Source organism: Etheostoma cragini, chromosome 4 (genome assembly GCF_013103735.1).
Source record: "Etheostoma cragini isolate CJK2018 chromosome 4, CSU_Ecrag_1.0, whole genome shotgun sequence".
In the NCBI taxonomy this organism is placed as follows: Eukaryota; Metazoa; Chordata; class Actinopteri; order Perciformes; family Percidae; genus Etheostoma; species Etheostoma cragini.
In genome coordinates, this window is record NC_048410.1 from 11,447,290 (window position 1) to 11,474,765 (window position 27,476).

General features: G+C 42.0%; 2 protein-coding genes across 3 annotated transcripts in view; one reads left to right on the forward strand and one right to left on the reverse strand.

Annotated features, from left to right (window-relative positions):
* Positions 1–1,803: 1,803 nt before the first annotated feature.
* fam72a (family with sequence similarity 72 member A) lies at positions 1,804–4,835 on the reverse strand. Its single transcript, XM_034870121.1, has 4 exons — positions 4,238–4,835; positions 3,928–4,005; positions 3,105–3,229; positions 1,804–3,004 (listed from the first exon to the last, which is right to left on the reverse strand). Exons 1-4 carry the CDS (start codon positions 4,387–4,389, stop codon positions 2,910–2,912), a joined length of 450 nt encoding a protein of 149 aa, XP_034726012.1. The 5' UTR covers positions 4,390–4,835; the 3' UTR covers positions 1,804–2,909.
* A 963-nt stretch (positions 4,836–5,798) lies between these two features.
* srgap2 (SLIT-ROBO Rho GTPase activating protein 2) overlaps positions 5,799–27,476 on the forward strand; it is a 53,988-nt gene continuing 32,310 nt past the window's right edge. For both annotated transcript variants that reach the window (XM_034870108.1, XM_034870109.1), the window contains exon 1: positions 5,799–6,333. In XM_034870108.1, the coding sequence (XP_034725999.1) occupies positions 6,267–6,333 (67 nt within the window). In that variant the 5' untranslated portion in view covers positions 5,799–6,266. The remainder of the gene's footprint in view (positions 6,334–27,476) is intronic.

Genomic DNA, 27,476 nt, shown 5'->3' on the forward strand with positions numbered 1-27,476 from the left:
CCCATTAATGTGAGTTAACTTGTGAGTTAGCTAACTCACTACATGGAGTTATTTTCAGGTACATCTCATTGTACATATTTGACAAATTCATGGATTTATCTGCTTATAACATGGTAAACGGTTAGAATCTATCAGCATACAACATGGTTAATAATGCCTTAATTGGTATTACTGTTAACTCCTGAATTTTAATTCCAGGAATTTTGCAACCCTTCGTGTCTGGCCATCTTTTGAAGAAGGATTTCCAGTTTTTGTTACTCTTAAGTTTCTCCACTTTCTTCTCAACAGTCTTAGGATAGAGGATGACTGATCTTGTTGTAGGAGCACTTTGAGCCAAACTTATGTTTCATAGCTGTAAATAAAATAGACATGACGATTTGATAAATTCATCATCGGCCGTCATCTGTACACTATAAATTAGCGAGAAGTCATTCACATAACAGGATATTGTGTGTACTACAGTGTAACAACGAGAAACAAGATAAAACTATACAAATATGATTTATGAGAACTTTTGCCAAACATTTCTTAGTGCAACTGTGTGTGTGCGTTTGTTTCATGTAATACCGAATGTGTCCATTATACCTTTTGTGAGAAGCTAATGTTGATCTGAATGATGAAAAACATGAAAAAAGATCACATGACAATTAAGATATTTTGAAAAAAAAGTGTATTAATTTAACAAGCTTACAAAACAACAAATAGTTTCTTTTCAATCTACCAATGCCGTTTCAGTGCAATTCCAAAATATACATTTTTCAGCAGGGCAAGTGAAACCAAGTTAATCACATCAGAAACATCCATTTAAATAGGTTTTTTGGATTATCATGACACAGTTGTCCTAGCCAGAGGAAGCTCGCAAGTGATACCTTCTTGAGGTAAAACTATACACATCCAATCTTAAAATGTACAAAACAAAGCACTACATCACAAATGAAATATTAAATAGCTGAACAAAAACATAAGTACTGTAGCACAATATAAGCCAATGCATTTGTAAACAAAGCTTGTAAACAAAAAGGAAGTACGTGGTTATAGATATTTGGTTTGTGAATTTAATAAATACCTAGCTGATGAACTGTATCCTATCAATTTACCACATAAACAGCATTTGTTGTGCAAGTGTAGCAGACTGTCAGTTATAACCTTAAGGTGAAGGACGTAAAATCTGGACAATGTTTTCGTCCTCTTTGTGCATTTCTCAGGCTACAGCATACTTGTACAAAGAGGCCAATTAAATAAAAGTACTTCCTTTAACCTTTTCCTTTAGTTAAGAAGTGTCATTCCATGTTTGCCAACAACGCAGCTGTGTCTCATTCACTCACCGAAGGACTGTTACTTTAAGACGGTATCGTAGTATCAGCAGGGCACAGCAGTGAACCAATAACAAGAGCAGAAGAGGCTCATCGTCAGCAATCGCAGGATCAGTAAGGCCAATAGAATATTGAGGGTTGAGGGTTTTATGGTCAGCTTCACTGACTGAAGCTAAACTTCACAACAAGTTACCCAAAAATGTAAAATGATATTCCATAAACTGGCCCACAACGACATAACTTATCTTTCTGAGATGGGTAGTCAGTCCATAAACTCAATATTTGTATGTTCCGTTAATTTTTTGGATTTACTTTTTCTTCTCTTCAAGTGCTACAACAACGCTGATACAGAAAACTGAACAGTAATGCAACAAAAACAGAAATTCATCTAGAACTCATGCTTTTGTAATTTTGCTTAGTGATCCACATCGAAAGTCATGGAGTGTTGCAGAAGTGCACCTTTGTTTGCTTCCATTCTAGCTCTCTTATATCGTCAATCTGGCAACATATTATTTGAGTTGAGCTCTTTAAAATTCAGTTGCTCCAGACTTTTGTGGAAAGACACCCTATGCATAAGTTAGTATGTTAGTGTCAGATACTGCTACAGTCAGATTCCTCTGCGTGTTAGGTGCATACTGCTGCTGTCAAGTGTGTAACAAACACTGTCTCAGTATATCAAAATGTATCACTGATAGTACGTCAGATTGTAAGGTAACCTAAATCAAACGGGCCTTAAAAAGCACAAACTCTCTCACTCTAGAGTTCAATCATTGTCTTTTTTTCTCTCCAATACACAGGATTCAAGAAGCACTCCAACTTAGAACATAACTCTTATGGGAGCTTTTGCTTATTACAGCATTGTCAATGTACAACTGCCATTACAAAGACAGTAGGCGAATTGTGGTCATCTTATCAGAAAAGTGGACTGAACGTAGACAGCGTTAAAAAGCACAGCACCCACTGATGAGTTCCATTGACTTATCACACCACATCCACAACTTCTCAGGAGGCCAATAAAAACCATGAGCTCAGTGGACACTGCGATGAAAAGAAGAATGCACTAGATTAAGAACTCTAGTTGTTTGTTATTTTCAGTCGACTTCAGCCACGTGTTTTACAGTAGCCCATGCAAATATACAACAAAGAGAAAAAGAGAGTGAAGAATGTGTGTGGCATTGTGCGTCTGTGCTTTTATCAGTGATGGGGAAAGACATGGTCACAGGTTAAAGTGTAATTCAACACTAAATTACATAGGGCCAAAAACTTTTGCTGCACTGTTCTCTGTGGGTTCTAACTCCGGAGCATGTTCAATTTTGAGCCACGCCCCATGGGTTATGTCACAGCAGGTGCTTTCTTTATCAGCTGCAAAGGCAAAACACCTGCTGTGACGTCCCTGATTGGGGTGTGGCCAGATGTGCATCATAGTTTCAGTTTTAACTAATGCACCAGCAGCAGTACTGCCCTGTGTGAGTCAGTATTAAATTACCCTTTAAAACATCTCTTTTCTCTCTCTGATCTCAAGCATGGTGTGTACACTCTTCTAGCTCAGCCTCAGATGTTGGCGTTCCAGGTCTCTCACATTGTCCGTTTCCCTCTCTACCTAATACACTCCTCCTCTGATGGGCTTTCTAAATCTTCGTTCTCACTGTCATCCAGTTCAGGAAGATCTCCCCACAGGAGCAGATTCAGACCTGCGACACATTTGAGGGTGACAAAGGCTTATGAAACACATTCAGACACAGCAAAATGGCAAATAATTCAAATTTTAATCAGGAGGGGGCTTGTAATAACCTGTTGCATCCAGCCTGTTGAGAGTAGATACGGCGTCGCTGTTAAACATCCAGAAATGGCCGTTGTTACAGGAGAGCAGGCAGGGTTTACAGGGGGCCACCACATGATAGCCCACAACATTACCACTGGGAGCGTTAGGGAGAATAAAGAAGAAATGTGTGTCAGCACTTTACTGGGGGCACTTCTGAAAAGCGCAAACACCACTAGTGAGTGTCTATTATCTAACAGATGTTTGTTTTAGCACTGTGTACAACAACAAAGGCCTGGGAATACAAAAGAGGAAGGCTCCAGAAAGCTTCCCTGTAGCACCAAATTCATTTAGGCCAATATCAGAAAATAAATGCCAAATGGCAGAATTTAATTTTAATAGGAGATGTATAAAAAAAAAATCAACGGGCAGCTATTTTGATAATCAATAAATTAGTTTGAGACATTTTTTGAAGTCGCTGTAAATCCAACTTCCTCAAATATGAGTTTTGCTGCCTGCCTCAGTTTATATGATTGTAAATTGAATATCTTTGGATTTTAGACTGCTGGCCAGAGACAGGACAAGACATATGAAGATCTCACCTTGAGCTCTGGGAAATTGCAATAGGCATTTTCACTATGTCTGATGTTTAATATACCACCTGATTAATCCGGAAGAGATTCAATAATGAAACAATTGGCATTTGCAGCTCTACATGTGTAGCTATACTATGAACAACAGCTACATGTGTAGGAGCAACTTGTTTTATGTACTTATTGCTTTTTAACAACATCTCACATTAGCAGATGGCAATCCTAAAGCAAACCCGGTAGACTATAGAAGAGCTTTACATACCACTTAAGACATGCAATGTCTCTCAGTTTGCATTTGCAGCTTTCAGTAGAGTAGCAGCTGGCCACAAAGTCAACAGTTCTTGGGGGAGGGGGGCGTGTAATGAGAAACAAACATAGCCATGAAAGGTTAACACCCACCATAATTTCACATTTTCATGCAACAAACATTGTTAACCACAGTTTCGGTTCCAATATTGTGTGCTTATTGACACCACAGGATCAGTAACATGTCAGTTAGCTGCGGTTTGTTTCAAGAACATCTTCCCCTGGCAACAACAACGGACATAAACAAAGGCTAGATTAGCACTTACCTGTTGGGAGGTATATCAGTCGAAAACAGCTCAACCTCAGTGTCGGCAAGAAGCACTGCTTTCATGCCTCTTGTACAGAGAAGACTGTCACAAAATGTGCAGTTCACCTGGGTCACACACTTGTTTTTGAAATTAGCGTTCGATGTAGACATTGTTGTCCTGCTGAAATGGACGAACGCTCTCGCTCTTTCTGCTCCCAGAAAGCCGATGCAGCAGAAAAACAAGAATCGGGGACTAGTGTTGCTCACTAGTTTAATTCTGGATATTAAAACTCGACTGGACGTTAACTTCGCAAGCGTTAAAGCTAGCACTAACGTCCTTGTGCAAACGTTAGCCTATTCCTAACGAGAAAACGGAAGGCAGCTAACGTCAGGTTGTTGAACAATCGCACGGATAATATATATATATATATATATATTTCCGAGAAACGATGTATATCTACAAGAAACTGTTTAGCTATATTATTGACAAATACACAACATCTGCATACAACTAGCCTGTTATACACGGCTGGCTATGCATCCATTCGGCTGTTGTTAACAGCTAACTAAATAGCTGTCAGCTTTGTTTACAACTTCCTGGTATTTAACGGCACTTCCTGAAACTATCTTTAAAAGACCCTACATCTGATTTTGATTGGATACACTCCATAGTAACAGACACCACCTTCTTTACAACGTCTGAATTTAATTGGTTAAAAATGATCAACGAAAAGCCCATGTTCAAAAATCTGCAAGCCGATAGGTGCGCTTGCATGTCATTCAAATTCCGTTTCGCCAGTCGTTTTGTGGGAAGCGAACTCTTGTCCTATAAAATTAGGCGGGGCTGACTTCAAGTTAGTGGTCAAAAAAAAGAGGAAAGTTGTCGTTACTCATTCTCACCGTTCTCTAAATACGTTCACGATTAACACTCAGCAGGAGGTTTACGTTTTAAATAGACAGCGTATGAAACTAGATGTCGTCTAAATACAAGACTATGTTAATGCATTTCCATTATGTCGAACAATATCCTCAGTGGGCATAGATAGCCAGTGTAACGGAATGACTTGCTAGCAACATAAAGCTAATGTTAGACTGTTTGGTCAATTTGGGGCCAACGTTCTGGGCTCTATGGAGTTATACATAACAGATAGGTTCTAGGTAACGTCACATTCCCAGCTACAGATACTTTTCCGCTTCTGTTGTTTATCTCAGTTATGCAGTCGTTTAAATTCAGCATTTTTGTGTAAGACACCTTTGTCTGATATCAGCGGTCTTAACTTTACCGAAACGAGATGAAGTGGCTCCTAAACCCACTTTTACTCACGTGGCCTACTCTGGTACATACATGCATCCTCACGTTGCAACTGGCCCATCATCCTAAATATTGTGTTTTATCTATCCGTCTAATGAACAAACAAGGCACACACTTATGGTTACATGCAGTTAAGGAGATGTCTGCAAAAAAATTTAGTTTATGTAGCCAAATGAATAATTTCGATGCGTGCATCCATGCCTGTCCTGCGCACTGGGGCTGACTAGCCAGCCCCTCCATCTCCACTCGGTTCCTCCTCCTCTCTCACTTCAGGAGGGGGAAGAGGAGAGAGCAGTTTGGACAGGCGGACGGGCAGTTGCGAGAGACCTATACCCGCTAAGGGCAAATACAGTATAGAAAGAAAAAAAAAACTTTTGGAAGTGCTGACTGACAAGCAAGCACTGTTTGTTTTCTAAGAAGGGAATGAATCTCCTTTCGCTTGGAGTTGTTTGCACCATAACCGGTTTTGAGGAGGCGGTGAGGCGCGGCGGCAGATGGGAACATACAGCAGCAGCGCCAAACTCACAATGCGCCCCGAGTGAACAGAGCCAGGGAGACAATACAGATCCACGGGCACACTGAGGAGCTGCAATCTCTCATCTGGGCTCTTATTTTTATTTCTTCCAAAACCTGTCCCAGAGTGGCATTTCTCTCCGTCTGCAGCTGCTTTTGTGATTGACTGAGACAAAATTGACTTCGCTACGAGGGCAAGTGGTCTGATCTCCGAAACTCAGCCATGACGTCTCCGGCGAAATTCCGAAAGGACAAGGAGATAGTGGCCGAATATGAAACTCAAGTTAAAGGTAAAAAAAAAACTTTTTTAAAGATGTTAAATTATAGCACAAGCTAAAGCAACGTGCCGTTAAATATGTGCTATTTTACTATGAGGTGTGTTTTCATTGACTTGACTGATAGCATGCTTTTTAGTAGTCTAGCCTACCCTTAACGTTACCCTTCCTATCAGGCGTAGCCTTCGCTTGCCTTAGTATTTCACCAGCCACTTATGAAGGTTAATTGTCATTATGCGGACGTGGCAGATCAATAGTATATCAATAATTGCGACCTTAACCAGAACATCACCATCATCATCGTGTCTTTAAGCGTGTGATCGCTTGCCTCAGCACACAGACGGCCAACAAAGACAGAGGAAAAACCCGCTCAGAAATCAGTTTTGTTGTCCAGATGTGGTCTCTATATTGTCTCTAAAGAAAAGCGTATGTGAACGTGGTGTTTGTGCTGTGTGTAGACTACCCAGAGGGGTGAGGGTTTCGACATTGAACAAGGCAGGGCGTTTTCTCTCCCTCTGTCTCCTGCGTGTCTGTGCTGCTGGTGTGCATTGCGTCGCCCCGGTCATGCTACAAATGTGTGTGTGCGCGTGTGTGTGTGCGCGCGCGCGCGTGTGGCTTTAACCCAGATTGCAATTATATGAATAATTTGGGCTGTGACTTGATCACTGATCACAGTACATTGTAGTGGTTCGAAAGGGGCGTTCAGGGGTTGACTGTTAAGTAGTTGATGTGTGTACTAGGTGACAGTGATTGCTTATCAGATCTATGGGTTCAGGTTAGTGGTGTGTAGCCTACAGGCTGGGGAGGAGAGGGAAGTCACAGGGGTGGCAGAAAAAGGGAGAGGGACGTGAACGAGAGAGGACAGGATATTGCTCTCCTCATGAACTGCATGTTTCCACCGCTGCTTCAGTGCAAGATCACCGGATAAAATGGGCTACTATACCTTCCTTATCACACATTTTTCATGTCATTTTAAGAACACACATCCTTGCCTCAAAATATTGTCACCTGGCAGGCTTTCTGTTCTCCTGTAGAGCCGCTGCCATCTGCAGCTTTGTAGGTCAGCAGCAGGTCAGTGACAAAGCTGTTGTGGACCGTGTTGGCTAATCACAATGTTGAAAAACTGGATTTTTCTGGTGCTGATAAACAGTTGGGTGACAAATAAAGGAACATCGAGTCTTTGTAAAGTGTGGATCCACCAAAAGTAACTCTACAGGAAGCATGGACACCATTAAAATGTACTCGTGGGTGTTAAAAATGATCTGAGATTAAATTACTGCAAAAGCCCCAACAAATTGAGGTCAATTTCATATCAAACATGTAAATCCCTGTGTGCCGTGTGTGAAAGCATCTGTAGGACTTTTGTTTTATCTCTTATACTCCTTTTTTAATCTAGTACTTTAACTTAAAAGTGCTCTAAACGATGGCAGCCATGTTTTAGGCTACAACATTTGTTGTCAGGTACAGCAAACATCTCCTCACTATCTGCTAGCTGCCTGTCCCCTGAACACACTGTCACACACTGTGTCCGTAGACAGCCCAGGGTCTACAAACGGCAACAAAAACATGCTGCGCCCACCTGCACCACGAAGCACACACAAACAGTGTTCCAGCGTTCCAGCCAATAACCGACAAGAAGGAGAAGTAACGTCACCCAACATCGCTTAGAGCACCTTTTAACATTTTTAACCTATGTTTCCTATGTTAAAGTAGTTTCACCACTCCATCCAAGTTTGTCCTTTTTTTAATTTGTCACTTGTTCACACAAAATCTGAATTGATTTGGTCATATTCTCACAGGTAATCCTGTCATTTAAACTAATGATCAGATTAATCCGGGGTAACTCGGCTCAGCTCACTGGTTACCCCCCCTTTTAATAGTCTCTGTCTATGCCAACCTGCAGATTCCTTTAGCTGCCACCACAGTGACATCAGCGTTGTTGTCTCAATGTCCCGTAGACCACTAGACCGCTGCTTTTGCTTGGCAGCCTGTGTAAAGGCTTTCTGTCCGTGCTGCATTGTGAGGGCTGTCTCCTGTGTTTGTCAGCTTGTGGACTTAATGTTTGTCCATCGACCCTCTGCATCGATTTTCTCTGTCAGTTACTTCAGTGCTCCCTAGCGAACGGCTACGTTGAGCTCTCTTCATCCAAACGTTTTTCCACATACTGTCATCTGAAATGAACAGATGAAAGGATAAACCTGTGCATCCTCATTTGTGTGTTTGTGTGTGTGTGTGTTTCCATCTGTACAGGCGTCTCCAGGCGATGTGTGTCTGCCGTGACATTCCTAGCAGTCTGCCTTCGTTGGGAGACACACAGAGTCTATCATTACCCTGCACACTGCTGTTAGATATTCTCTAATGGGGTGTATCAAGCAGCAACACATAAATTACCTCCACAACACATCTCTGTCTCCCTGTATTTGCTAACACGGTCCGTTATTGTGGTTCAGCTAGCAGAGGACTCAAACCTGTATGGCTCTAATCAGGCAACATGGATAGTCTTTTCACGCTGCAGCCGTAAACTGCTAGCCTGGAAATCCAGACCCAAATCCGAAAGATTAAGGGTCTGGCATCGAGTAATGAAAGTCGGCCATCTCGAGGGGTGGCACCAAGCGTGCATTTGAAAGTCTCACTGCACGCAATTGGATAACACTACGACCAATCGCAGCAACACACAGGGTGACGTCTCCAGAGCCCCATACGCTAGGCTACCAGCAGAGCTAACTGGTAGATTAAACTGTCGCTATCTGTTTAGCTCGGCTCTGGTCCGCCTATATCGGATACACCGATGTGATTGATGCAGCTCGGCTACACGGGTATAGTTAATGAGCAGCATTACTCGATGCCAGAGTAACTCGCTGAGCAAATTCAAATTGTGCTCTTGGAAGAACTCTGGATTTCCACGGTAATAATCTGCAGCATCATGGGCAAAATAAATGTAACTCCTCCCATGGGTTGCATTCATTCATCTCGGCAGCAGGTGAGGAAGGGGCATGGTACACACATTCACACAGACACACACACAAGGCTTGACAAAATAAGTCAAGCACTTGATGAATGTGCTGGTCCTGATTATTTTTTAGACCCATACTAACTGGCCTTTTGTTTTGCCGATGCCCCTCCAGTTTAGCCATTGATAGAACACTGGTGCAGCTATCATACGCTACGCATATACGCTATGCTATGCATCATCCTACTACTCAAAATATTGCAATATATGTACTCGGATATAGAGCTGCACAATTAATCGTAAGTTTATTGCAATATGAACTAGTACAATATCCAAATTTTTGGGGGACAATATCTGTTAAAGGCAGACATGTGTCAAACCATTCTAAAATGAAGTATTGTGGTGCTGGCGAGACATCCCGGCCTACAAATCCTATCCTACAGACTAAAGGAAACATCTCTGTTTGGAACAGATTCTTGCAGAAAATCACACTTTAATCATTTTTTAAATATATTTTTCTATGAAAATGAGAATAATGATACAGATATGGTCATTCCCTACAATATCATGAATCATATCTCAATTGCAATATCAGTCAAAATAATTGCTAGTAGATATTTTCCTCACATCGTGCAGCCCTCCTCTCATACACAACATAGCAATCATGCTACACACACTCGGGGATTCCGGTGAGACCTCCTATAATATAACTCTGCTGCTGGCCCATATTGCCTTTGTTTTTGATTGATGTGTATTTAACCTAATTTCTGTCGTTTTTCATGATGCATGTATCTTATTTTGTCTGTCTTCTGTCCCTTTTTTGTGATGAAAAGAAAATTCAGAGTTGTTAAGTGAGTACCTGAAGTAGGTATAGGGATGGCATGGATTTGTCACCTCACAGGTTGACATGTAAGCTGAAGAAGATTGCTTTTAAATGAGCATGCACCATCCTTTTTTTCAGCCTGTGTTATTTCACACAGGATTCTGGCTAATGCAAGGAATGTTCCTACTGCTCGGGAAGAGTGTGTGTGTGTGTGTGTGTGTGTGTGTGTGTGTGATAGGGTGTGTGTGAAAAAAAAAAAAGCAGAAACAAAAGGGAGAAAGATAGCAACAGAAAGTGAGTTGAGACACATTTGAAGACGGATAGGAATGTTTGAACACAGATGTAAATGGTTATACACAGTGCTGAACTGGAGTTAGGGAGCTTATCACCTAACACTCGTAGTTCACAGTGCATTTATTTGGAATTGAATCCAGAAAGCTACTTTGCTTTTAGAAAGACTCTAAATTACTCTAAAGCTTGTCACTACTACAGGCTCCATCGCATTTATCCAGTCATGAGTTAACATCTACCAGCTATCCCTATCCCTCGTTTACCTCTCATCAAGTTTGCCAGGATATCTAAATGGAAAGCTTTAATTCAGACAACGGGAAACATTTTCGAGGAAAATGAGGGAGTGCTGAATCTTTGAAAACATTTGACGGATGTTTTATTTTTCAAGAACATTTGGCTTAGCACTTCAGCATCTGTCAGAGTTTACACATTTGGGAATGTTAATAAGTGCCTGCGTTTGCAAATGACTACCACTGCTGCTGCCACTGATAAAACGTGTTGATTATGGTTGTTTGGAGAAATACAAAGAGGTATGTATGGCTAGCTAATCTGATGATGTGCTGAATACTTTTGTATTGGTCTTTAGACTAAATGGTCTCACAGAAAAAGGTATGCACACACAGTCTGTATCTCCGATCAGATGTAGGCTATTATTATTTTACAGATTGGCAAATAAACTCATTCAAGCTCTGCAGATATGATGTTGATCCGTCGCCCCTCGAGAGGGACGAGTGTCTGTGACCATAAATTGAAATGATGTGTCTGTCTACGTGTACGTTTCTAAGCTGCCTGTTTACAAGGCAGCCAGAGAAACTTGTGATTTAGGATAAATGGCTGCTTTCACTAGCAAACAATAGGAAAGGTAGTGAAACAGCAAGAGGTTTGTCTGCAAGCAGGATTGTGGGTCTGTGTGTGTATCTGAGGCTACATGCCTGGGTTGAATATTTTTGTTTGTGTGTGTTGTCATTGCTTTGATGTCTATTTGATCAGGAGGAGCGGGAATACGGCAGAAGGGTCCTCTGACATAAATGGAGGCGAGGTTCTGTTTCTCATTCATCCCCTCTGAAACAGTAAGAGGCAGCGGGAATAGAGAAATGACAAAACAGATGGAGGCCCGCTTGTTATTGTAACATGGACCCTGTGGCTGCAGTTGCCTTCACCTCAGCAAACATCCCATGTGGGTGCAAGGGTGCAAGAAGACATCTTTCAGCTAATCAATTAGTGGTCGTTTTAGGGTTGTGTGTGTGTGTGTGTGTGTGTGTGTCTGTGCGTTATTCTTAACAACCTTTGGTCAATTAGGGTTGAATTGTATTCAGTGAGTCCAGTTGAGCACTTACTTACTAACCACAAGTCCAGAGGAGGCGTGGGGGGGCCTGGATCTGTGTGTTTTGTATTGTGAGCTGAATTAACAATGCTAACAGAGCTTAAAATAATCAGCCAGGAAGGATGTTTGTGTGAAACCGGGGCTCAGGAGTCAGGCTTGAAGTGTGTGTGTGTGTGTGTGTGTGTGTGTGTGTGTGTGTGTGTGTGTGTGTGTGTGTGTGTGTGTGTGTGAGTGAGAGAAGCTTCCTGTTTGGGCCCACGGCTTTGTGTCTGGGCAGAGGAATCAAATGCCTTTCATATAACACACATACGCCTATTGCTACTGTGCTCGGTGTGTGAGGATTTTTAGCTCCGCAGTCAGCACACTTGTCTCTCAGAATAGAAAAGAACTTAGAATTTAAAGACTGAAAATCCTCTATTGCCTTTGGTGTGTGTGTGTGTGTGTGTGTGTGTTAGCCCTGTGCTGTGTCAGCACCAGACACTACGTGGTTGAAAACACTCATTGATTTTCAGTTCCCTTCTAGCCATCTCCTTCCTCATTCTTTAGTATTCAATATGACAATTTACTACAGTGCTGCTGCGGCACCTGCGAGAAAACACACAGCCTTAAATTTACCAACACTGTAAGTGCTGAGTTGGCCTCCTTCAGTGCACACATGCACATAAACAGAGTGCCGCTTACAAGTCACTGAGTGTGTTATTGCGATTTGGATTGAGATGTCTATCTCACCCCTGTGTAGTGCCTACCGTATCTCTGGGACACAGGTGATAGCTGAAAGACAAAAGAAGAATGTCTGCTTTCAAAATGAAATGCAGATGAACCTGTGTAGGTGTACAACATCACCAGTGCATCAGATATAAGAAAAACAGCTTGTCGATGTCAGTGACAGACAGATGATGGAATAGATTGAGAGGGCTGGAGCATGAATGACAAATAGGCAGCTGGTGAAGCCAAGTGGGTAAGGTCAGAGTTTAGCTGCTGTTCATTGGCGCCAGATGTTCCAGATGCTCTGATTGGGCAGCAGATGCTCTGTCTGCCACGGTTGGCTAGTTCTACACCTCTAGCTGCCACCCATTTGCTAGGCCTTCAGCCCTGAGGCGTGTTAAGATTGGGTGAAATCTCCCTTACTTCTTTTCAGGTGTTCCTGCTGTGACATAGAAAGTGTGTGTGTGTGTGTGTGTGTGTGTGTGTGTGTGTGTGTGTGTGTGTGTGTGTGTGTGTGTGTGTGTGTGTGTGTGTGAATAGGGGTGGACAAAATGGTTAAAATATTTTATATTTAATATGCAGGGCTTACAGTATTCTGGCACTGTGCCGGATCTCCGGCGTGCCGCCATGAGGAAAAATAAATAAAGAAATTTGGGAACTTCGGTTTTATATTTTTGAATCAGTTGATTTCACCTACCAATAATATGAAAGGGCCGCAGCTCTAACGCAGAGCTTAAAGTACTAGGGCCTGGTGCTGGATTTCTGGGGTAAGACTATTTTAGTAAAATAAATACATTCAAAAGTCCACATGGGATTTGTTTTTGATGCGCTGGTTTTAACCACTCATTGAACCTCCACCTACCAATGAAACGAGTTCTAGCCAATCAGATGCAAGGTAGGGCGGGTCCTTGTCTAAAAGCAAGAGCGCGGCGTGTGTGGTTTCTGTGGTAATGTGGTTTAAAAAATGTAGATATAGCTTTAGTTGAGAAATGAGTTAAAAACAAATGGCGCTGGACATGAATAGAGGACAAGAGGAAAAGGGTGGAGACGGGAAGCTGTTTAGCACTTGGTGCCTCAAATTGAGCCCCCCGCTGCAGCGTGTGTTCAAGGAAGATACTCACAAGGTAGATACTCACTGCACGACAGCAACGCTAAGAATGTGCATGCTAGTCATTAGATGCTAGTCACAAAAATCCGTTCCGTGCACTCCGTCATACGAGTAGCTACGTTACCGGCACCAACGTTTGTTTTTTTAACTTTAAGCCCTGTAATATGTGCAATTTTATTTTGTGATATTCTAGTACATACATTTCAAATTCACTTGAAAAGCCTTTCTATAGAGAACCAGATCGGACTTTGACTTGATTAAATGTAGTTCGTTAATTGGACGTGAAACTTCTTAAAATCCAGTATATATGAGATATAAAAGGCATACTTAATTATTTGTGTTATATATTTTTTTATTGTTGTTTGTCGTTTTAGGATTGAAACTATTATTCATTTTCATTATCTTATGAATTGTTAACTATGTCTCGATATAAGGGATTATTTGGTCAACAAAGTATCAGAAAATAGTCCTAAGGAGGAAACTTGCCGAGAGGGTTTCCAAGAGCTGTTTTTGACACATTTAAAAACAAAGATATTAGATTTACCAGCATAGAAGAAAACCAGTTTTATAAGCTGGAACCACTTCATTTAGAAAATGTTTGCTTAAAAGATTAAAAAATCATTCACCAAAAGTATTGCCAGTTACGTTTGTAATAGTTTCAGCTCTGAAGCACATGGTCACATTGCCACATTGATATAGGGGCCTTGACCTCTGTTAGGGTGCCTCATTCAAAAATATCTATCATACACACACACACACACACACGTGCACGCACACACACACACACACACACACACACACACACACACACCCGGCAACTGCAGAGCAACCGGTAAGAGTGTGTAAAAATGTAAAAAGCAGAGCAGTGCTCTGGCCTACCCCCTCACACACACACACACACACACACACACACACACACACACACACACACACACACACACACACACACACAGTCTGTCAATCTCAAACGCCCTCTCCCTCTTTTTCAATCTTTTTCTTTCTGTCAGCCTACAGCCAATGAACAATCAGACCATTGTGAAAAGAACTGCTGGTCTTCAACTCAAAACTTTGTTATTCTCACTCCTTCTTTCTCCCCCTCTCTTTCCTGTCTCTCTCTTTTCCTCTCATGATGTTTGTCAGTTGTGATGAAATGTGACACACACACGCACGCACACACACACTATGACACACCTCCCATGGCAGCTTAAACCAATAATCATCACTTTATGGTTTCAGCATATGTGACACACACATAATGTGAGTGCATGCATGAGCCTCTTTACCGGACTATGTCTCACACAACCAGCTGAGCAAGGATGTTTGTGTTGGTTGGGGGGGGGCATGTTAAATAAGAGGGGGATCTACAAAAAGCCGACCAGGGCAGAGACAAAGCCCACTCATATCCTCTGGAAAACAATCAATAGGTGAACAGACATCCAGCTGTAAATAAATTGGAGGGCGGCAGAAAGAAGAGAAGGAGAGAAAACACAACAGTAGAAAGGTTGGATAATGCCCCTGGGGGACGCCAGAGGAAACAGGTTGGGTTCGAACAGCCCTCATACGTGGCCGGAGAGCAGGAGAGGAAAAAGCAAGAAGTCTGACCAAGAAGGGAAAAGGGAGGAAAGGGGGGAGAAAGAGGAAAGGAGGAGGAGGAATCTTGGAAATGAGAGAAGGCCAGAATAGAAGAGAATTGTCAAGATTTACAGTATAAAGGAGGGACCTTCTACTAGACTGTACAATCTTGTGATGATTGTTGTTGTTTTTTTCTACGCCGACATTAAAGCGATTTTAATTAGCTGACTATCTGATGCACCGACTGCTGGGCAGGTAACGATAACAACAGAGTTTCCCATGGTGCAGAGCCAGTCATACAGTATAATATCAATGTAGCAGGCATAAACATTTGACATGCTGATCAGCAACGAGACAGAGTGTGACAGAGAAGCCACCGCTAACTACTTAGCTAGTAGAAGTAGCTAACGGAACTAATAGCGTGTGGACAACTGTGGGATTGGCTATAGAAAGTTGTTGAACAAAGGAGATCAATATCCGTGCTTGAGTGAACTGTAGGTTCAGGTAAGTAAGTAAAGTAGATACTCAGCCGCTGTAATGAAGAATATAACATATGAACTGCGTCGAGCTACCGAAGCAAAATGCTATCAGCAGTAAAACAGAAGAATCGGCAACAGGAAATGACACAATAGCCAAGCAGGAAGCAGGATGAGCAGAAAAGCCAATCTAGTGTAACCAGTTTCATTGCTACGAGGCATATGGATAATATATTGTGTCCAATTACGTCTACAATGTAGCAGCCTGTCATACTGGCGATCAGATCTCCTATTGGCAATCTCAAGGAACCACGACTGGACGATGTGGAAAAATATAAGCCATTGCCCAAACCTAGTATGATCCAATTCAATGTGTGTATGAGTGGAGTATGCACTTGTGTTAGCATTCTCACTCCCCATCATCTCTCTCTACTTCTCTCCTTCCCCCATGCATCAGCAGCTTCTCTATGCACGTAGGCAGACTTGGTTGCTAGGGTTACTGAATTGCCCCCATTTTTTTGGGTTTGTGAGGAGCAGAGGGAAAATGAGAAAGAATAATGTAGATTTATCTTCCCTGTAGGGTCTGGCTAATCAAGTTACACACATATACACACACATACTTTGATGGCATTTTGAGCTATGGTTTGTTCCATAGACAGTTAAAGAAATGGACCAACAGATCCCGTTGCTCTGGACAGAGACCAGTGAAGGAAAATAGAAGCACTTTTCTGGTGATGGCTGAGTGTTTTCTGCGCAACCTGCAACAGAGCTTGACAACGTAGATGTGACGTGGAAAGTCTAAAAATCTAAAAGTTGTACGTTTTCTGAGTAGCTGTGCGAAGAAAAATCTAAATAATTCCCAATCTTGCGGCGACGGAGAGCGTAGGTATATGTTAGGAGATAACTTAGGCACAGGGTAATTATTGCTAACTTAAATGCCAGTTAACATTAGTAATTAAACTTAAACTGCTAGTGTAAGTCAAAACTGTCTGTGAGCGTCTCCTGATAATACTGTGATTTGTCGACTATGCGACAGCAAGCCGCTTGGTCATGACGCAATCATTTACAAAAACGTCCGCTATGGAGCCATAATGTGAGATACAAGGTAATGGCAATTTTATACATTGCTGTGTTTTTTTAGAAATAAATAATGGACAAATAGACGCTTCCGATGTGAAGTTATTCACTGTCAAAGTGACGTCCAAATGAATGGCAGTCAATGGGATGCTAACTGCGGGTGATGGCTTCGTAGCATTAAAATGGTGCCATTGGAGCTACGCTTAGAGAGAAGAGGCTTACCCCTTTGTTTTTTTTTTAGGTTTTTCTTTCTCTTTTTCCTGTTATCCTTATTTGCTCTCCTCTACCTCCTGTATCATTTTCATTGCTTTCTTTTTTCCATGGTGTCACTGCTGTTTCCTCATCTCCCTCAGGCTCGTGTGTGTGTGTGTGTGTGTGTGTGTGTGTGTGTGTGTGTGTGTGTGTGTGTGTGTGTGTGTGTGTGTGTGTGTGTGTGTGTGTGTGTGTGTGTGTGTGTGTGTGTGTGTGTGTGTGTGTGTGTGTGTGATGAAGGGAAGCACGGTTTAATTAAAGGAAATTCTGAATTGTTGTTTCTTGAAAATAATTTTGCTTGTCACTGATGTTTTAACTTGACATTTATGAACGCTTGAGGTCGCATTTTAAACTGGCATCAGCATCAAACACTTTAACCACTAAATGCCAAGAGAAGCGGGTGGGTCGGTTGTGCAGGTATCAAAGAGAGAATTTCAGTGTTGTAACATGTTTGTTTGTGTGTGTGTGTGTGTGTGTGTGTTGGAACTGGGCAACCACCGCACTCTGGCACTCACCCATTCGGGTTCACAGTTCTGCTAATGCCGTTTTAATGAAGCCATTCATCACCTTTTCTCAGCTAAATCTGCATCACTTACACACACTCACACTCTGCCTCGCTCTCTCTCTCTCTTTTCTTCTATGTTATTGTGTGTGAGGACACAGTGTTCTTCCCCCTGTTTACTAGGTGGATGCACCAGTTCTATTTTAGTTGTTCCTAGCATCAAAGCTGTTCTGGTGGAGATTTCTCCCGTTTTCTCAGTGTTTGCAGGCTTATATATTGTTTAAAGTGCTGACTCCTAGCTTTACTTTAAACCTTTTTTAAACGTGGGAATACTGCAGTTTTCTTTCCCACAGTCATCTCTCACGCACGCACACACGCACGCACGCACGCACACACACACACACACACACACAGACACACACACAGACACACACTTGCTGATATTGTATGGGTAGGAAGCTAGATAACGGAATCTTCCACCGGTCCTGAAAACGGGGAGAGTGGGCCATTCTTTCCCTGCTTTGGGCCCTCTCATTTCATACTCAAACCAGATGCACTGCCTCCACACACATCACTTAAACAGCATGTCAGTTGTGCTGCTGGTGTTTGAGGTGTGTTTACTGCTAACATGTTGACCGTAGCTGGATGTTACATTGAGGTCACTGTTAGCCAGTTATGTAGCAGCATGAAGTAAAGATCAGACTTCCTCCTGTCATCTTCCTTTCTACTTACCCATGTGGGACAACTTGTGATAGGTGCCCCCCCCCCCAACGTGTACAAACAAGGAAATGGTGCTGCGTGTGTGCAGTCTCACGCAGTTTAAAAGCAAGAAAGGTTAACTGTCACACATGCTATCTGACACAGTGACGGGAGTTAAACCTGCATCAGTTGTTGATCTGAACAGGTTTTAGACAGTCTATCATAACAATCGTTCCAGCATGAGTTAAACTGGATTCCTACTACTGTCTGGGTTTGGCAAACAGGTGAATCTGACAGTGATGGAATTTTATAATTTATTCTAACGTTTTTAAAATTTAAACCATGCGTTCTCTAAACCGACTGGGAGGGAGAAATAGACAGAAGAAACTGAGGCCATTTGTGGACAGAACTAAAAATCGCTTATTACTATTTAAATGTTATAATAATAATAATTGGTGTTGTGAATCCACATTTGCCGATATGGGTTACTGTGAGCAGAAACAACCGGAAGTCAAATAGTGACAGCAGTGTCACAAGAATACAGTCAAACATGAGTTAGAGTGCTCATGTTATGCATTTTGGCTTTTCCCTTTCCTTTACTGTGTTATAGATCTTTTTTGTTTACAAAGTGAAAAAAGCCCAAAGTCCACATACAACGGGACTTACTATCTCCAACAGAAAACACTGTTCACAAACTGCTCCAAACAGCTCTATTGCAGTCCAGCCTTTACTTTTTGTGACGAACGCTCATCCCTTTGTAATACACGTTATAATGCTCGCCTAGCTGTTAGCGTGGCACGCCCTCATACTCTGCTTCTGACTGGTTAGCAGTGCTTACATAGGTCTGTACACTGGGCTGTTCCAATATGTTACAGCTCTATATATTACCATTTTTAAGAGCATTGGTTCTGGGATTTGGCAGAGTAAAGTCATAACCTACAGCCAGTCTGGTATCATAACCATGTTTATTATTGGCAGGTAATAGCCCGCGTTATGATGTTGATGTTGGGGCTGACATGTCAGTGCTGGGTCCATGCCTGGTGTAGATGAACCACCTTGAATATGTGGTTTACCAACATCAGACATTGTGCTTGAGCTGTTTAGAGGCAGCAGCACATACCTCAGGCTTGATATTTATCTCTCTAGTTTTCAGGCGCCTGTTAGCAGACTCTTTCACTTATTCTGCCTCTTACTGAGTGTGGCCAGGGGGAAACGTTTTGTGTGAGAACGTGCTGATATATGCTCTTCACTCATGCATGTTTATGCATGTCCCGAAGCTGTAGAATATTTACTGTCAAAAGTCTGTCTGTGAACCTGTCATGGACAAACACAACAGATAGCGAGTGTTTTTATCTTTTGTTATGCTACTGCAATAACCCATCCACCCATCCATTGAGCATGGTTGGCACGGTGGTTGGTTGTTGTCTTTGAAAGAAACACTGACATGCTGGTGAAAAGATTCTCTTTTTGCCTTTTCATGAACTGTTGAAACTACATTAAATACAGCATAGTGTTTATACATGTGGTTCTAGGAAGAAATTCCAGCACATATAATAAAAAGTAACTAAGTATTTGGATGTAGGAACATGTATAATTTGTTTAAAAACTAAATGAGGTAGATATTCATAAAAAAAAAATTCCAAGGTTCATTGCACTTAATTTTAATACAATCCAGGTAATTATATCTATATGGGAATACCGTAGTAAAGTTGAAGTTGATGCAGTACCGCTTTGTTTCTGGTGGTGTTGGAAGCAGGTAGGTTTGAATGAGCCGGGATCATAGAACCTTATATCGCGATCCGATGAGACAATGAGCTCTGTGCATTCAGCACAGCCGCAGATATTTGCAATACATTTTGAGAGGCATGCTTACAAGCTGCTGTAATGACACTGTAAATGATGAGCTATGTGAGCCGTTACCAGAGTCTGGTTGTGTTCCCATAGAACAGAATTGAGTGCTAAAATGGTCATAGTCTGTATTTTAATTGAGCAAGCTTTTGTAGAACGTGAATGATAAGCAATCGAGCAGCATTCCATCATCGCTGTTGACAACACATTGCACTTATGTGTGCTGAGACATTTCTTGAATATTTAATAATAACACAAACAACACTCATATTTTCACGTATGCACAATGCTGCAGCATATTGAGTTTGGTTTTAAAACTGTGTACGTGCAATAGGAACAAACTTAGATACAGTGTCTCTTGAATTGTTAAGGCTGCATATAGTAACTGCAATTATACATTTGTAAGTTTTTCAACAACTGAAGAAATGCCGCTGTCATACAATGTTATTGTCATCAAAGGATGACCAGTAGGTACATTTGGTTATGTGGACGGCTCCCAGTCCCTAAAGTATTCCTCTATTCAAGCCTGTGTTGGAAAGGGAAATCTTTTCTGTTAGTGTCCCTTCTCCTGTGCGCTGGGCTCACAGTAGAGTGCATTAGCCATGTGCTGGCCTCCGCTGTGGGATGCCCCGCTCAGATTACTGCCCTAGCCTCTCCTCTCACCCTCCCCCTTTGCATTCCGACTCAGTCCATGTGCTTCAAACAGAGTGGAAATGGGAACATCCCTCTCCATACATGCACACACACATACTCATTCCTGTTGTGCACTGGCCCATGTAGGACATGGCTTGGTGTGGAGCTGATGGGTGCTTTTTATTTAGATTGGACATAATGTGCTCTGCATAGACTGCTGAGCTGAAAGTTGGGTAAGACCAAGTGTTTTTTTTCTTGGAAATACACAGAGACGATTATTGGGGTGACGGTGAGGTTGACAAAGGAGAGAAGAATAAAGGGTAAAGAGGGGGGGGGGGGGATACCCTTTACACAAAGAACCTTCCCATCAATCACTTCATCACATCTGTGGCATAGCTGCCTGACACTTGCATGTTCTGGTGCCCCCCATCATTCTTTTTTTTTTTTTTTTTTACTTGCTCTCCCGCTGCCTTTTTCTCTGGGATTTCTTTCTGTCAGAGGGCAGCATTGCGTGTTAAAGGTTGCTGTCCATGACACATAAGCACATACACACAGGCATTCTCTGTGTGTAGAGGTTGCAGTGGGAGGCAGCGGGCTAAGTGGCTGAGTGTGAGTATGGTTCTTGTCATGTGCTGATGGTATTCCCTCAGAGGAATGTGGAGCAGAGAGTTTCCCAGTCTGGAATGGTGTATTCCCACTGCTGGATCTGACGTTAATGTAGACCTCATGGAACCATTGTCGTCACATTTGTTTTTCACCATTAGAAAGTTATAGAAATGTCAGTGTAACCAAAAAAAAAAAACTACACCCAGGTCAAAATCTAAATTTTCACTACCAATGTCACAGTTGGCTGTTGAAAAAATAACAAATGTATAATTGCAGTTACTATATGCAGCCTTAACAATTCACGAGACACTAACTACCGCATGTATCCAGTTTTAAAATTCTTGATGTACGCCTTACTTCAAAACTTCAAAGAGTCAGCTCTCGAGGCGGTTATAATCCTTAACATTTCAGTCCTGATTGATTTGGAAACTCTTGTGGTTACTGGTGGTAAAAGCAAAGCGTTTTAAGAATATTTAATATTCAAGATGACGCCTGCACCGATCACTGGGGACAGCAAACGCAGCTCTAAGGAGCCAAACCGCCATTGGTCACAGAGGATTTTATTGTTTCTTATTGTTTTAACAAAGTAGGCTAATGATGTCTTGACACTGTAAACTCATGACCATACATTGTTTTACCTTGTACGTTGGTACGAGTTTGAATTGTGCCAGCAGATTACCCAGTAAAAAGGCATATTCCCGCATTAACAATAAAAACTACTTAAAGTGCAGAATGCTATTACATTGAGTGGTTGTTGCTGAAAAATGCTAGCCATGAATAGCATTAACAAGTGGTTGAGGGGGCAACCGCTAGCTTACCCAGTAGAGTCTGCACCCCATGTAGAGTCCTTGGCAGTGGTTCGAATCCGACCCGTAACCCTCTGCTGCATGTCAACCCCCTCTCTCTCTACTTTCCTGTCTTCAAGCTATACTGTCAATTAAAGTCCATAAAAGCCCCACACACACACACACACACACACACACACACACACACACACACACACACACACACACACACACACACACACACACACACACCAAAATAGGTGTTTGAGCAGAATAACTATAACTTTAATACAAGAGAAGACCACATATCTTTTTAAAGATTTGAGTTTTCAACATGCTTTTTAGCAAATAACACTCAACTCTTGGATATCACAGTATTTTTGAGTGGAATGTATTCTTTGAAAGATTGTTTAAAAAAAATGTTAAATACATTATGTAGTTAATGGGCTCGCAGAAATCACACTAAATTTCAGTAAAACAAAACAAACCATGACCTCCTCTATTAAGGCCGGATCTCCACACAACATGTTGACCCTTAATGCCCATTGTTTTCAGCGTTGTTGTTACCGATAATGGCCAGGAAGACTTACAGTGTGTGTGAGTCAGGTCCCTGGCAGTGTCCCTCTCCATTGTGTCCCGCTCTAACTGGGGACGACAATGACGGCCACTGTCCTCAGAGTGAAATACATTGCTGTCATAGCTTACATTCTACATGCTCCATATGCACACAGCACAGCTGGCCTCACCACAGCATCGAGGCCATTTTGAATTCATGAATTATTTTGTTGTCTTTGGTACAACAAGGAGAATGTGTCTGATTTCTAGCCAGGAGGAGAGGGAGGGAGAGTCTGTGATTTTCCTTCCTTTTTATGGAGAAGTGGGAACGTAGAAAGAAAAAGCGGGAGCTCTCTCCTTTAGCGAGAAAGAGAGAGAGAGAGAAAGAGAGTGAGAGGAGTGTATGCCTTATGTCTGGGAGCGGGAGAGTCAGAACAGCAGGACTCAAGATCAAACAGGCTTCCTCTGCGGATAAGAAAAAGAGCCAGTCAGGGAGAGAGGAAAACACAGGCAGGGAAGGGATAGAGCAAAGCGAGAAGAGAGCTCTTTGTAGTCTTTCAAAACTATAGAGAATTGTTAAAAAATGAATGGCACTAATGACTCTCTCACTTTACCTTGTGTCTGGCTCGTGATGATCTGTCCCTGTGAGTCTAATGGGGCAAGTTTAAAACAGGTGTGAACCACATGTCTCCCTCTGGTCTGCTGCAAACCTTTGACCTCTTGTCTCCCACTGCCAGCCACAGACACTCAATTCTGCCGTCAAAAGGGAAGCTTGTTGTACACAGCTCTACAGACAAATCTGCATATTTTAAAGTGCATGTTTATGATGCAGAGATTACACCGTGGGTGAAGGGGCTCCCTCTTCTCACCCTTCGACACGGAGGCAGCATCAATAATTCAGCAACACATTGCAGAACACAATGCTACAGACAGCATATCCTTTTCTCTCCTTGCCTCCCTCTAGATTTCTCTGCATTTATCTGTCTCCTGTTGGACTGTTTTTATGCCCCCATTTTGTTTCTCTTACCGCGTCCCCCAGTCTGCACAATTCTGCTCACTTTGTCTCCCTTCGTTCTCTGTCCTGTTTCCACTACTATAGCTGAGAATCAAACCTCTCACTTTATCTTGCATTCATTGGTGTCGGCCCTTTACTTTCCCCCTGTTGTTTTTCCTTTGCTTACTCCTGATTTTTTCTTGGGTTTCACATATTAGTTTCACATATTACATATTTCATTCCTGTGTGTCCACTCCCTCTTTTCTTTTGAAATCTTGTCGAGGCAGTTTTGAGGGGCCGGAGTGGAGGCAGTGGAGAGGAGCTAGGAGGAAAGGGTGTGTCCGCCCACAATGCAGCACCCTATTGTGTTGCATTCAGTTAACACGTCCCCTCACTGATGCACACATTACATCACACTCAAAATAGGACACATGTATAGACCCTGTGTTTACTCTCCTCTCGTTGGAGGGGTGTATTCTCTTGGTATCAGGGCTGTCCGTTCCTGAGCACAGATAGCTTTGTTTTCCATCATGTGTCTGAAGTCTCCCAAGACGCCAGGATCCCATGGTGTCAAAGGGCAGGATGACTGACCGAGAGAGTTAAAAAAGTAGGACTCAACCACTGGGCCTATCAGAGGGATGTCAGGAGGAGGATACTGGGCTTTTAGTCTATGATACTTCCAGAGGTTTACCTCATCATTGACCCTCCTCAGGGAAGTCAAAGCTCAGGGTGAGCTAGAGAGCAACCCCTCTGTATTCAGCACCTTGCTCATGCACATTTCAAGGGACCCTTGCTTGCTCACATGAAGGAGTGAAGACAGACTTTCTGAGTTTACTGTGAGTGAGTATCTACCTAATCGGTTAGACTGTTCAAACTGACAACAGCACTGCTTCAAATAAATGCAAGAGGTTGCGTGGGTGTCAGCGTGTTGTTGCAGGCACCGAAGATGAAATATGAACCAGGAAGTCTAGTTTCAATAATGCATCCATGAGATTGAAAGCTTATCAGATGCAAAAAAAAAACATGCTCAGGAGTTTTTGTACTTTTTTTTTTTTTAGGCAGGATTTTACAGCTAGAAATCAATCATCACAGCCACAATTTTCTCCTGTCTTGATGCGTAGGAGGTATGAATGGCACAATTGGCACAATACCACAAGGTATTATAATTGGACTGCAGAGTGTGTTGCCTTGGCTTAAAAAAAACTTGGCAGCGTTATTCCCCATTGCGCCAACGTGGTAGTCTCAAATCAATACAAAAACATGACCAGTTCTTAGGTTAGCAGTAGCATGTCATGCTGCAGCTAAGAGCGTAGCTGACAGTTCCAATTTGGCTAATTGCAATGATCATCAGACTGTGAAGATGCTTGCTACAACCAATGAGATGGTGATATTTGAGCTGTAGGAACAATCATGAGGGTGCTATACAATGCTTGCTTTGTCGGAAGTTATGTGTGAAAAGCAAAACAATAGCTTGCATGTGTGTTAGAGGAGCACAAAGGCTGTTTTCATTATGTCATAGCGTCCTCTGACCTCAGGTGAACATTTCTCACCCTACAGTGGTCCACAAACACATCCTCTAAGGCAGGGATCTTCAGTAGGGGGTCCGGGACACTTAGGGAGTCCTCAGAATCAATGTAGGGGGGGTCTACATTTGGCCTTCATATTAGTAGGGGTGTCACAATTCTCCAAATCTTCGATTTACATTTTCGGCTCTAAGGTCAAGGTTCGATTTGATTCTCGATTTTTACATTTCTTCTTTTTTAGAGCACAGGTTGCTATGACATTTTAAGACTAGACTTTTATGCAATATAATAGCTGACCTTTGGCAATGTACCACACTACATTGTCAAATTTAAAACATTTATTAACAACATCATGTAACAATAACTTATATCTTAAGTTATTTGGAAACTTATCAAGTTAAAAAAAAAAAAAAGGTTTGCCAACAATGCCAAAGGGGAGACACAGCGGTCTTAGCAGGTGAGTCCGCTAACTTTTTGCTTTCTCTTATATCACTTATAATATGCCACTTTGTTTAGCCTAGAAAACGCACGGTTTTGTTGGGATTAAGCTATTAGCAGAAGGAAACTCCACTAGCTGCTAGGCTAATGCGCAATGATAAACACACAGAATATGGTACACGCACATAAAATTAGACTTTTTTACTTCTATGTACATGGGAGATTTACTTAAGGCATACTTGAGTTTTCTGCACTGCAATTTCATGCAGCCTGTAGTGCTGAGGTATACACAAAGAGTTTTAATTGGGCAGAGAGCTCAAATTGACCCCAATTTGCCCCGCGGCATGGAGAGTAATTTAGTATGATACACCCTAACCAATAAATGAGTGTAGACTAAATTACACACCTGCCTTACAGAAGGCTCTGCGCCGTATGCAATCATCTGCCTACTTACAAATTCATACATTCATCCAAATCAGTTTTAACTCAGAAAAGCAAAAAAAACAAAGTGAGTCTGTCTGGTTTTGTACTTTACACTGGCTCCAGGCTGTTACAGAACACCAAGGTTAAGTAGTGTGAAAAGTGTAACTTACCTCGTATCCCTCTCTATACAGCCGGGCAGGTTGTTATGCAAGTTCCTGGTTTTGAGCTTTCTCTTTTGAATGATGTCAGGCCTTCTCAGTGGAAGGCTTATCTCTGTATGGTACAATCTAGTAAAGTTTAATAGAGTGTCTCTATGGCACAGCTCATTCTGTTAGAGGAATTAGAGAACACCGCAGTGCTCTAATTCTAAACCCTCTGCCAGCTGCTGCATTAGCATCATTGTGCGTCTTTGAATGCTGGTAACAAAGTCTGTCTAATTTGAAAAAACTGTTTCATGGTCACATTATTTACTAAGGTGTTTGTATGTTTTATGCAGGAATGCATTATTTAATTTCAGAAGAAAACATGGGAGTATGCAATGCAGGCAGTGATTATTATAAATGGTTTCACTCCCATGTTAAGCCTGCTGAAATTAAAGACCTGTGTTACACATTTCCCTACTTTGTCTAAAAGCCCAAAATATTCATTAAAGGGATAATCTCTGATGGAAGACAGCTAGGGCTTTGACCTAGTATTATTGTGGTGAACTGAACAGTAACCTGAGTCCTCATCCAGACTCCTTTACACCAAGCATGACCCATGATTACCTAGTATCACAACAAGTTGCTGGCACGGCATGTGGATCTGTGTGTGGGAATGTGTGTGCATGTGGGTGTTTGTGTGTGTGTGTCATATACAACTACACACCCTCAGTCTATGAACCTTCCCCAAGTGGTGACTTTGGTCTGAGGATTACTGTGATCCCATTCTGGGTGGCTAAATTTGATCTTCACAGTTTAAGACCCCTCTCACTGTCACAAGATAAAGGACACAGTCTTGGTATTACAAAATGAAGGAGAGAAAGGGACTGAAACCATAGCCTAAGCCCTGGGTATTAAAGTACCCATAAACTCGGTAGAACAAGTGTAGCTTCTTTGCTGACGGTTAATTCTCTTTTTAAAAGCCTTTATTGGTGATTGGATAATTCAACCCACTTGACGCTGCATGCATTGCAATTCCTTTACATGTCAACAATAATATAATGTAGAGTTGAAAGGTTGGTAAAATACATCTTTATCCTCCAGTTTATAATTTTTTTTTACCAAGAAACTGACCCTGATATCATGACTGGGGAATACCCTTTTACACTGATGCTTGGTGTAAAAGGCGCTACACAAAACAAAAGAGGAGTAGCAAGAACACCTTAGTTTGTCTTTACTTGCTGCTCTTCTTGATCTACCTCAAGACAGCAGGGTTGTTTTGTTGTCATGAAAGAAACTAAATATAGAAGTGCTAAAGACCGCACAATTGCTGCAGAGTACCAGAATGAGGGGAGCTTTTTCTCAGCCAGAGTCCCTTGGTGCTGCTCTTGTGGCGTTTGTTGTGCTGAAGAGCTTCTTCAGGCACATGGTCTC